Source organism: Pogoniulus pusillus, chromosome 16 (genome assembly GCF_015220805.1).
Source record: "Pogoniulus pusillus isolate bPogPus1 chromosome 16, bPogPus1.pri, whole genome shotgun sequence".
Classification (NCBI taxonomy): domain Eukaryota; kingdom Metazoa; phylum Chordata; class Aves; order Piciformes; family Lybiidae; genus Pogoniulus; species Pogoniulus pusillus.
Genome location: NC_087279.1, coordinates 17,105,511 through 17,118,535, shown reverse-complemented (window position 1 = coordinate 17,118,535; position 13,025 = coordinate 17,105,511). Strand labels below are relative to the sequence as shown.

Genomic DNA, 13,025 nt, shown 5'->3' with positions numbered 1-13,025 from the left:
GACATCAGGGAGAATATTGCAAGCTTGAATAAAGGGATTTGGCCCGTGCTGTCAGAATCAGGCTTCAGATCTGTTCCCCAAATCAGTGCCTTTGTTTTTTGCAGCCCTAATCCCTAGTACATTTTCCAGCTAGGTTGTTTAACAGAATGAGAGGCTACAGGGCAATTCCCTGCTTCACCCTGCAGCCTCTCACAAAGCTCTGGGAGATTTAACCTCTTGGTTACTGGCTAAAACAAACGGAGAAGCCCGATGCTGCAGGGACTTGCCGTGCACCCAGTGTGAATGAATGGTCCCACTGTTGCAAATGGCACTAATTAGGGCTGTGATCCAGGTAGAAAGGATAAAGGCTGACTGTACTCAGGCCAGCTCTGGTGGGGTAAGGCATGCTGCAGATCAGTGAATGGAGCAGAAGGGAGGGTTGCTGTAGCTTTGTTTTTCCTGCTGTGGGCTGAGTACCACCTGCCATGGCATGTGTCCCGGGTGCTGCCAGGAGGGGTAGGGGATGGTGCTTACCATGGAGTGCCCCAGAATGAGAATGGGCAGCTCAGGGTGTTCTTTCTTCATGAGATCAATGTGCTGCAAGCTGTCCCTGATGAAGATGTGGAAATCTGAGACAACCATACGGTCACCCTCGCTCTGCCCATGGCCAACTGTAGGGGAAAAGCAGAGCATGCAGCTAAGTCATTCGAAACAGTGGTTGCAATCAAGAAAGAATTTAACAGAAACTTGCCTGCTGGACTGTTACTGTCCTAACTTGACTGTCTCCTGCAGTCATCTCTCAACAGAAAGAGTACTGCAAAAATACAGAGGAAGCTGCACAGAGCCATACTGTTTGTGATGTGGTTTTAAAAAATAAATCCTATACTCTGTGTTTCTACCTGCTCTTCTGAACCAAAGAGCACTGATCTAAGAGCTTAGATCATCTTCAGCTTTAGGGTGAGCAGAGCAGAGCAGAGCAGAGGGGCTGACTTGCCTTGCTGTAGAGATGACAGCTCACTGCATTCTGGGCAATAGGTTTTTGCCCCAGAGATCATCACACTGGGGTCTGATGGCAAAAGCTCAGGGATCATTGCACTGAGGCTTGATGGCTCACTGTAGAGCAGTAACTGCTGTGTGAGGTCTTGGCAAGAAACAGAAGTTCTGAAGAGTAGATGTGGTGGCTATAAACAAAATGGGCCATGCACACAGCCTTTTCCAGTGCCTGAGTGTGCCTGAGCTTTGTGGAGTCCTGCCTTTTCTCACTGATACCTTGGAGCACTAGGTGGGCTGGAACTCTCCTCTGCTATGAGATGAAGCAGTCTCAGCAGAGGAGGCCAAGTGCTAGTGGGTGGGACAGCCTGCAGTGGGAAAGTATCTGGTGGCCTGCTCCTCCTCAAGTGTTAATGCAAACTGTACTGCACATGGACACTGTAGCTCATTCTGTATTTGGAAATGATTTTGTCTGATCAAAGGGAAGGGAAAGGCTAAAATGGGAGATGGTGAGTTGCTATGGGAACAGCGGCATCCCTGGCAGAGGTGGAGCAAACATCACCACAAGCGGAATCTCAGGCAATTTGCGCTTGAAAAGACTTGAAAGTAATACCTCTGAGGGAAGCACTCTGCACGTTTACCTGACTACACATACATGTTGTTACCTACCACAAAGAGGATTCTTCCTTAAAAACAGTCTCCTTGCAGTTTCTGTGCCATGCAGGTTGTTAGGAAAATTGTGAAGAGAAAAACACATCCCATCCTTGTGGGATAGGCAGAGAGAGTCTCAAACAGCATCTCCCTCCTGCTATGTGTCTCAGTAAGCCTTCTCCAGTGGGCACTTAGGCATACTTGATGGCACAAAGGGGCAATAGCTTGTCTTAGGATGTGACAATTGTTTACATGCTGTATGGTACCCTCCCAGTGATCATCAAAGAAGGGCATTGCCTGCCCAGCCCAAAGATCTGCTGGCAATAGTCATACCAGAAGAAATCAATATGTTTAAACTTATTTTTCTTGTAAGCCATCCAAAAAAATCACCTTGCAAATTAGACAGAGCTGATAATAAAAAGCTGGACTACATCTAAGGAAAACTGAGCCCCAGACTTGTTCTTCTTTTGCCCTGCCAGCTGCTCTCTAGAGCTGAGCGTCTCTGCAGTGGACACTGCCATACTGTCAGCCAGACAAACCCAGAGGTGTCATGCTGGTCATCTATAGGTAACATATTACTGGTTCTGCTCTCATGCACACGTTTGAGTTCTTGCCAAAATATGACATAGCAAGCATCTGTCCTGGATCAGTGACCAGAAACAAACTGAAGAGCCAATTAAAACATAGGTTGAAATAATCCACAGAAGTGAAGCCGTGTGTGTGGCCAGTGGATCTACCAACATTAAACTGATCTTTGTTACAGATGGAAAGCAAATTTTCCCCAACTTTTGGACATGGCCAGTTCACTCACTTTGTGGATCTCAAATGAACTAGCTCCCTGTTATCTGAACTTCAAATCTAGAAGGTTAATAGGAGTTTAATCTGCCTGAGAGAGGCACATTTTCTCTTAGCAGAGCTCTGCACTTCCACCTCTTTTTTCTCTTGCCCTTGCTTCTACTACTTCCTTCTCTGCAGTGCCTGTGTAAGACAGCTGAGCAAGCAGAAACAGCAAACCCTGTAGCCCAGGTCTGGGCTATGACTCCCGTTGTGGAGCTGTGAAGCTTTGCTCTGTTTTTGGATGAGGTAGAAGCAGGTCTGGAAAGCTTTTTTTTGGTTCTCAGCATCGAGAAAATCCCCTGGTTCTACCACATAACAATGATACTGCTCATAACAAGTAGAATTACAATTGTGGAAGCCAAGAAATACCTGTGAGATAGCTGCGACAAGCCACACATTGGATTTCTGCAGGGTTTGGGCCCTTTTTATTACTAAGTTAATGAACCCACCTTTTGACCCTAATTTTAACTACTGAACTGCTGTTCCCCACTCAGATAGCACCGAGCAATGCTTGTGGAGCAGTTTGGGTAAAGGAAGGACACAAAATTCTTGGTTTGATACTATCCCTGCCCCTAGCACAAGCCCAGTCAGATGGCATTGCTGGGTTGTGTTCTTTTATTTTGCCACTCTTTCCTCTTCCAAGAAACTAAACTTAACCAGAGAATGACTTTACTGCAGGTTTGAATTTCCCATCTCTTCTATCAGATGAAAGGCATGCACCAGTCAAGAATATTGACATGCTTTTCTCTGATCTTCTGCTTTTAGAGCTGCAGAGAATGAAAGGTCATGTTCAGCCTTCATGTAAAGCTATTTGCCTTGGGTTTTGCTGGGAAGGAATCTGACATAATGGTTCCACAGTGTCAGTGGAATGATGGTGGGTGCAAGAGGAGAACTGGACTAACCAGAGGCTACTCCACACCAAAGTGACACAACACTCAGGGGAGGTGACAGGGAAGTGTCACAAGAATCATGGCTTCACGAGTTCCTCATCACAACACTTGCCTGGGGCCCCTGGTTTCAACAAAGCCATGTGAGGTTGTAACCATGAGATGCTCATCTGTAAAGAGCTCTGACTGCCAGTGCATGCCCATGTGACACACTTGGCTTTCAAGAACTGTCAGACAGGTTTCATATCTATTTGGCTTCATATCCAGCTTCTGTGGGTCACTGCTAGTACTGTCCATGTGCAGTGCCTCGGTGATTGACCATTTCAGGTTGTATGTACCGAGGTAACTGTGGGCAAGCCTTTAAAAACAAGAATCCAAACCACAGCTTCTCAAATTGCAAATCTAGAATTAGGAGGTCTAAGCCTTCATTTCCAACCAAATCCACAACTGGAATAATAACATACCTTGCTCAAACAAGGTCTGAATAAAGGCTGCAATGATCTGGCCCAATAAGTAACTGCTATTAAGTTCTACCCTCTGTGTTTTCTGCATGAGCTTGCTCAGGCTGCAGCTCTGCCACCGCAGAGACAAGGACAGTAACTGATGATCAGTGGATTCTGTCAGAAAGGATGATTTCACCTATGATTATAGACCCTTCAAAGCTACACACCTCTCTGGATGGAAGAATACCGACTGGCTGCACAGGAAGACAAGGCTGAAAGTTCACCCATGGAATATTTGAGGTGCTGAACTCCGGGAAGTGCTTTGTCATGCACAATGTATTCTGTGGCCCTGCAAATGCATACTTCTGCCCATATTCTCCTGTGCTGTGGGACTTGCTTTTGAAAGCCACTCCAGAACAGCCAGGCTCCAGCTGACATTGCCTCACATGCCTCAAAAAAATGTTACACTCTGGTGAGATTGGAGATATGCTTAAAAATGTCAACAAAAAGCACAGTGCAACTCGACACTCCCTTCCTTTCAGTAAAGGCCAGCTGGAAACTGCCCGAAGCAATGAACACTCCAGCTTTGGGCTTGCTGGGTAGAGGCATTCAGATGAGTGGAGTTGTGCTGGGTCTCCAGCACTATGAGCTTTTGATGGGGCTGTGGGGCCACATCACAGCTGAAGTAATCCATCCTGAGATCCACTAAGACCACTAAGAGCATTAAGCAAAGAGGAGAACCTGGCAGTACCTGCCTCCCCAACACGCTATGGCACATCAGCACCCACCCTTCTGAGGCCCTGAAGGGATGGCTCTGCCTGGCAGCACACCCTGGCCACCCTTGGCTATTTGCACAGTTCTTGTTCTAAGCACCAACTTGTGCATCAGCCAACTTGTATGTGTATCATCAGCCACACAAGCCCACAGACATCATGCTGGTCATTTATACATATTTCTTCCTCTTTCCCAGTGCCAAAACCTCCTGACAAAGCCATGACCTGACCCTGCACGTTCAGGTGTGGACTGAATCACTCCTCAGAGCTTCAGCAGGAACGTTTTGCTATGGAAGATGAAGTGACAGGGGAAGTGCAGGGTCAAGTGTTGACTTCAGCTATGCTGCTGTAGATTTACTGATTCAAGTGCTGTTCCTTAAAGCATACAGTCATGGGAGAGCAGAAATTATGGGCTATGTTCTTTTATTTCAGCCTTTGCTTCCTACTTATTATGGAAAAGCCATAAAGCAAAGAGAAAGGACATGAAGAATCTGCCTAGGGAGCTGTAATTCTCCAGGCAGAATCTGCATCTTGACTTTACATGTATTTTGATGTTTCCAACTTCAGGGGAAAAGGGATGGTTTGGATCCATTTCTATTGTAGTGAGAACACCATCACAGGCATCTCTGGGGGGAAATGCTCTCCCTAGATAACTGGTGGTGGAAATAACAAGGAATAATGTAGGGCTTGACTGCTGCCTCAGGATACATCGCACTGTGTGTTTGTTTTCCTCTCCAGATATGTATCTTCAGGATTTTCAAGTGGGAAAAACAAGAACACAGAGAGTTATGAGAAAATCTGGCACTCCAGGCTTAGTGCTCCCTAACACAATGGCCCTAAGACAGGAGTGCCAAGAGTTTTCAGTAGTTAAAGGTGAGAACTGCCACCACTGTGATGTCAATGATTCACCAGCCACAGCCAAGCGACCGCTTCTGTATTGCAGAGTCCCACATTGAAAAGGCTTTTCTTAATCACATCAGAGGGGACAGTTGGCAAGGCTCCATGCTGTAGTACCTGATAGAAATAAGCTGGAGCATGGGTACAATTCACTTCCCAGAGGAAGTGTTGAAAGCCACAGAAGGTGGTTACTATTTCGGCACTGGCTCTGCAGGAGCAGCAGGCAGGGGCAGCACATTACAGTGAAGGCAGTAGGGTGAAAAGGAAGGATTCTGGTTAGATCTCACAACCAAGCTCAGGCTGAAGATCCTCTTCTTTCACTGTCTCTGGAATCTGACAAGTCTATTTGAAGCAAATGCCTAAATGCCTTTTGGAAAAGGAGGTATTTACATTAGTATTATGTGCTTAATAGCTTTTCCAAAGATTGATTCTACTCCTAATGGCCTCTGCCTCAGCCTTGTGCCCCAAATTAGAGAGGAGATGGGCTCCTCAGTGGTGTTGGGCACCGCAGCACGCAGGAAGGTGAGCCCACCTCACCAGGTGGTGATGCTGCTGGAGAGAGAGATGACAACAGTATGTTCTCCTTGCTGCTAAACTGTCTTAGAGAAAAAAAAATACAATTAGAAGATTTCCTGATGCTTCCACTCTGTGGCCCACATGGAAAAGCAATGCTGGGTCTTGAGCCAGGAGAAGATGTCAGCGACAGAAATTTGATGGCTCTTCTGGTGTGAAAGGTGCAAATGTGCCTACCTAATCCCTTTCCTGTGATCTCCCTGAGCTTGTGACAGCTTGCTCAGGTGGGGACCTCTCTGTGGTGGCCCACAACCCTGCAAACCCACTGCTCTGGGAAGGGACCAATTCAGTAGCTTATTTTAATATCCAAACTCCACAGACTGGGTGACAGCAGCCTTTGCCCGCCTCTGCTTTCTTCTCTGTGGTATACAAAATGCATTCAGACTTGGAGGTGAAACTTAGAAAGCAGAAGACAAAGCAGATGCAGTTTTCAGAAGTGTTTCAATTTTGGAAGTCAGTGCAGCAGTTGTCACAAGGCATTACAGCTGATGCTTGGACTTAAATATCCTGAAACTCCTCTGAGCAAGGACTGGGATTTTTTTGCACTTGTATAGCACCCAGCACCACAGCACTTCATCACAGACCTTTGTCCAAGGTACTGCAAGATCTCAAGATAATAATTAACTCTAATGCCAAACTGTAAGGCAGCAGAGTTTTGCAGAGGAGGATGTGGAAGAACGCACAGAGATGGAGAATGTGGGTGAGACAATACACAAGACGACACTAATCGCGGGTTTACGTAGCAAATGGTGTGTGAAGCCTTGATTTTCTGCTTGGGTGTTTTTTAAGGTTTAATAGAAGAAAAAAAAATAATGAACTACTAAACACTTCAAATTGTCATAACAGCTCAGTATTGAAAAAACTACACTGGTTTTGTAATGAATCAAGCACACATCCTTTTCATCAAGTGAGCAAAGCTCATTAATTAAACATACCGGATTTCAAAGCTCTCAGTGTTTAATTATTTGTTTAACAGGCAGTACATCCAATGCACCATTCAGACACACAAACAACTCAAACAACAGGAAGGAGCTTCCAAGCAGTACAATCAACATCTGGAAAAGTCAACAGCCTGTGCACGTACTGTCAGGGATATGTACAGCAAATGTTCCACTGACTGAACAAACACAGGCAGGAACCACCTCCAAGTTCATCTTGCAGATTCCTACTCAACCAAGTGGCTTGCTTGCCCTGCAGACAGACTGGTCACAGCAAGGGACCCTCTTCTGGTTTCATTTCCCCCATCTCTTTTCATTACCCAGCCAAATCAAGTCAGATGGATGGAGGGCATTCGATGCCGTCCATACGTAGGCACTCTTCATGCAGCCTGCAGCTGGAGAGCAAAGGCAGGACCTTTAGCTAGGAGAACCAGGATACACTGTTCTAGGATTTGCCATGCTACCTTGACTCTGATTAAATTGTCACCTAGGTCAGCTGCTGTGCTGCAGTGTATTGTGTAGCTAAACCTCGGTGGTGAGCTTTTCAGCACCCATTTGACTGAGCCTTAGCTGTGCACCATCTCCATCATCCTCTCTGACAGGTGATTTCCACAAGAAGCAAAAGCAGTGCTTAGGCTAGAGAGCAGCTGTGGAGTGCTCCAGCTAAGCCCATGAGGTGCTGGAACGTGTCCAGAGAAGGGTGACGAAGCTGGTGAGGGGCCTGGAACACAAACTCTATGAGGAGAGGCTGAGGGAGCTGGGGTTGTTCAGTCTGGAGAAGAAGAGGCTCAGGGGGGACCTCACTGCTGGCTACAACTACCTGAAGGGAGGTTGTAGCCAGGTGGGATTGGTCACTTCTGCCAGGCAAGCAGCAACAGAACAAGGGGACACAGTCTCAAGATGTGCCAGGGGAGGTCTAGGCTGGATGTTAGGAGGAAGTTGTTGCCAGAGAGAGTGACTGGCATTGGAATGGGCTGCCCAGGGAGGTGGTGGAGTCACCGTCCCTGGAGGTGTTGAAGCAAAGCCTTGATGAGGCACTTAGTGCCATGGTCTGGTTGACTGGATAGGACTGGGTGATAGACTGGACTGGATGATCTTGGAGGTCTCTTCCAACCTGGTTGATTCTATGATTCTATAATCTGAACCACCAGAGAACACGACTGTGGTACATGGTGCACAGTAAATTCACTGTGCAGTACTGACAAGCTTATAGTCTAAGGCTTTTGCAGGAGGAGTTCCACATCAGATGGGAACTAACAGAAGACAGTTTCCTCTCAGCACTGCTTCCATCTTTCTGCTCCTTGATGATCTGAAATATAGCTCAACACATGCTTGTGCCTAGCAACTTGTGACATATCTTCTCTGTTAGTATCCCTTCTTCCACACCACTTGTACAGACACGGTGAGCACACTGGGTTTTCCATGTCAACAGGTGCATGATAAAGCTATTAGGTACAGTATCCAACAGAAGTATCTCTCCACCTTTGGTGTTTTAGGTATGGAGCATGTAACTAAGAACTGCAGAGGGGTTCTGCATCTCTCTTATCAAAAAGGAGCCTTGTCCTGAGTGCACAAGTCATCAGCTTCCCTCTTCCCTCCTAAGGTTAGGAAAATAATGTTTCTTTCAGCATTTGCTGCTTAGTTTTTATAAACTTGCCTCACACAAAGAGTGCAGCAAACTGAAAGCCTTCTCCTCCCACATCAGAGACACATTTGCAGAGCTTAGATATTTTTAGAACAGTGCACACAGAGAGTTATATTGTTTGTTGTCTTGGTTAGTTAAAAAAAAAATAAAAAAAAGAAACAGGCCATTTTCTATACTAAAATTATTTGTGTCTTGTTGCTGGGGAGCAGAGAACATCTTGCTGAAGCCATTGCAAATATTTTCTGTACTCCAGAGACGACAAACAAAGTGACCTGGTACATATCAGAGCAGTCGCTAATTCTGTCCGACAAGGAAAAACTGTTTCTGTCCATGTTAAGAGCCAATTCATCCCTAACAGATACAAGCATGGTTCTTTTGGCTTTAGAAGACTTGCCCATTTCTTATGCTGTTGCTGAATTTGGCTCTGAATTGCAGTTCCTTAAAAGTCTTCCTGGAACATCATGTTGCTCACGAAAACATGCTGGAAAAAAAAAAACCCATCTGAGTGTTTGTGTTGCAAAATAATGGGCTGCATTTACAAACAACAGGCACTGTGGCCAGACTAGAAATGGGAGTGTCTCCTGGGATGTCATATAATGAAAAGGGGGCAAGACAGCACAGAAACCTGCACGTACCATAGGCACTTCCCACGCCACCTGGAGCAGGGTAACTTTGTCATTCCTGTCATGAAATCATCAGAACAAGGGGACACAGCCTGAAGTTGTGCCAGGGGAGGTATAGGCTGGATGTTACAGGAAGTCCTTCACAGAGAGAGTGATTTGCCACTGGAATGGGCTGCCCAGGGAGGTGGTGGAGTTGCTGTCCCGGGAGGTGTTCAAGAAAAGCCTGGATGAGGCACTTAGTGCCATGGTTTAGTTGACTGGACAGGATAGGGTGCTAGGTTGGACTGGATGATCCTGGAGGTCTCTTCCAACCTGGCTGATTGTATGATTCTATGAAAATCAGGACACTGCTGTGGCATGGCTAGTAAATGCTAAGGCTGATGAAAGAGGAACATGGAGCACAATTCCTTTTCCACAAAGCACATACACAAGAGTATTCCCCATCCCCTTCAGTAATGCCACCTCCCAAGCCAGCCCTCAAGAATATGAAAGCTAAATACAGCCAAAAGGAATGTCCTTCTCTAACCAGGCTGCTGGGGTCAATGATATGAACACGCTGCAGGAAGCCAGCATGGATGGTTGAGCAGATGTTGAGTTCCTCTGCAAGAGTGTCTCTTTTGGTGATGGCTGAACCAATTCCTGTCTAATTTCTTTTGCCATGGGATGAAGATTTAAGATAAGTAACCAGTGAAGTACAACTTACAGTGCTTCTAAGGAGTCTTAGTCTTTATTTAAGGCCCTGTAACATTTTTAGCTGTTATTCTTTCAGTCTTGCACTGAGATTTTGCCCTTTTATGAGGAGCAAATAATTTCCTGAAGTATCATTGAGATGACTTGACTTAGAATCTGAGTTGCTCTTCAAAGGTTTATTCTAGTGCGACATAGAACCCAGTATCAGAGCAGAAAAAAATTGCATGGATTTGCTGGAGTTAATCCAGGGTCACACTAGCTCGACCTACATGCTGCTGATCTTTTAAGAACAGAGATAGGCCTCTTTTCTGGTGTCCACATATGACTTAAGATAGCAGCCAAGGAAAATCTCTCTATTATTTTAAAACATGGGTATATAATTTTCTCCTCTTGTTTTAGGACCAGAAAATGCCAAACCAGGGTACAAACTTCACGTTTTTCCCAAACAAAACCAAGGCTAAATGTCCACTTGCATGAACTTTCTGCTTCAAGCCCCAGCTTTAAACCAGCTGGGACATCAATTCAAAATGCCAGAGCTTTCAGTGAAAAAGGCAGCACTGGAGTGGAACTGCACACTCCCCTTTGCCTTCCCTGCCCATTTATTCCGAAGCATGTCTGGCATGTGGGCCAGTTCTCCAACACGCACACGCTATTAAGTCCTAAATGACAGCTTGTTTAACTAGAAAACATTTCCCTTTTTTTCCTTAACAAAGGCCATTCATTTCTTGCTCTTCTATTTGCTTAAAGATGGTTTCATTTGCCCTGCCTAAGAGTTTGCACAACCCTCCCAATTGTTCCTTTCCAAATAGCGCTGCAAGTTAATGACCCACCTCTTGATCTCTGAGCAGGAAGCCTTGCCTGGCACACTGCAGCAGCATCCAGTAAGCTGCTTACATTGCAAAGTCCATACATGTGCCTTGAATATTCTTATGCTTGAGTAAACAATTGAAGGAATTCATCTGAGAGAAGACAGTCCTAATTCCTCCCTGCTAGCAGCAGATTAGGCATCAAGAAGAAGATGAAAGCTGCATCATGTAAGAACTCCCTCCATGCTGTTGGCGAATGTCTTGGGGGACAGGCACAACTTCCTTTCAAGCTGTCTTCAAAATGTTCCCCTCCATGCAGACCACCCACTGGGAACCCACATCATTATCAACAACAACAACATCCAAAAGGACCTATTTTTCACCCGAGTTATTTAACATGTTAAAACAAACACAAGTTCTCTTCTAGAGCAAGGGCTCCCAGAGGGTTCTGTTTAGTCTGTGAGATTCTTGGCGTCAGAGTACAGCATTCCTCTACTCCAAAGCAGTCTTGGCTGAGAGGTTTGGGTTATGCATTTTTTTTTTTCAGCAATTGGCAAATGAAGGACGTTTCTAAAAGGCAGGAATCATATTCTAAGACCTCAGCAAGGTGTTTTACCAATTAATCTGCCAAAAGGTCATTAGCAAAGCAGAGCTTCCGAATCTCTGCATTTGGGGTCGGTTCTCCCCATGGGCTGCACTTCCAGTTCTCAATCGACCTCTCCAAAGGGAACTTTCCCACAGAGTTAAAGAGATTTTTGCTTTTTGCTTCTCTCCTTCCCATAGCCACATGGCAGTGTCACTCTCATTAAACTGGTTTTGTTTCCATTCATGACAAGGCATGAAAGAAATGCCTCTCTTGCAGAGCTGGTGGTTTTTGATTCCCACTTAGCACAAGCTCAGTGGGTGAGCAGCAGGTGGATTGTTTGAACTAAGGGTAGGGCTTTTTCATTTGTTTTTTTTTGAACAGGGTACATCCATACAGAGGTCATCCAAACCCTGCCCGACCTGACTGGAAGCAACACATGTAAGAAAAAAACCTTCTTGTTAAGCAGGTCTGGCAGGCAGAATTCCTGAGTGGGACAACCCTGCCCAGTGTGCCAGAACAAAGTCCCATGGCTGCCAGTTGGCTCAGGGCTGGGCGCATGGGAAGAGTCATGGGGAAAGTAGCAGGAAATAGCTCTACTAAACTTGTCTTGCAGCAAATCTCTTGTCCTTTCTTGGTAGAGATTGATTACATTGTTATTGTTTCAGATGCTTTTTAGCACTTGATAACCCTTTTCTTTACAATTCTCCTCCCTGCAGCTCTGAAACCCTCACTAGATACCCATTTACCAAACAAGGCAGTATCAGACATGCAGGTTATTGCTTTCTGCACTCTCTTACTCATTTCAAACCAGGGCTGGTTGACAGCAGACAATGAATACTGTCAGGTCTGCACCTCAGTAAACAATGCAGAGGTACAAGCACTGAGCTGCTGAAGGTTACTGACCTGTATCCTGCTGTTGAGCTGTAACAGCAAGCCCACTCAGCAATCACTCAGTGAGGGCATATCTGGAGCTCAGAGAACACTCTTCAAAATCTGTATTCATGGAGGTGTTGTATAGAAGGTTGGAGGTGATGATCTTACAGGTCTTTTCCAACCCTAATGACTCTATGACTCTGTGATTCTGCAAGTGCAAGGTTAATGAAAAGGCAGAGGACTGTCATCAAAAAAGTGGGTTATATCAGGCAGCCTCAGTTCAGAGAAGCCCCCAAGCTCCTCTCCCTTCCCCCAGCCATCCGCCTAGCCGAGCCTGAACTTGGCACCACTACGGCTCACGCTGCCCTCTCCTTACCGTCAGACAAAGCGCCAGGGTCTCCCAGCAGGCTTTGTCTTTGATACATTCAGACCCAGAAAACAAGTGCAGTGTGGAGAACGCCAATTTTAAGTGATCTGGGCTGACAGCATTAGTCTTTGTGCCATCCACAATTCAGCACTTGTGGAAATTTATTTTTGAAGCTAAATACAGATTCTCAAATTGGAGAGTACTGCCAGGCCCTGAATAAATCCCAGCATTAGAGATGCTGTGGGTGTAACAGCTTTCCCCATGAACTGAATCTGCAGACAGTATTTTCAGAGAAATGAACTCCCAAGTGCCACAGGACAGGCTCTGTGGCATCAGTTTCAACGCCCTAGGAACCGGCTGGAGGGCCGAGCCCAGAGAGTGGTGGTGAATGGTGCCACATCCAGCTGGCGGCTGTCACTAGTGGTGTCCCTCAGGGACCAGTGCTGGGCCCCATCCTCTTTAACATC

General features: G+C 45.9%; 1 protein-coding gene across 4 annotated transcripts in view; it reads right to left on the bottom strand.

Moving 5' to 3' along the window:
• MGLL (monoglyceride lipase) overlaps positions 1-13,025 on the bottom strand; it is a 67,607-nt gene that overhangs the window by 17,364 nt on the left and 37,218 nt on the right. For all 4 annotated transcript variants that reach the window (XM_064156805.1, XM_064156807.1, XM_064156804.1 and 1 more), the window contains exon 4: positions 514-650. In XM_064156805.1, coding sequence (XP_064012875.1) covers positions 514-650 — 137 coding nt within the window. The remainder of the gene's footprint in view (positions 1-513; positions 651-13,025) is intronic.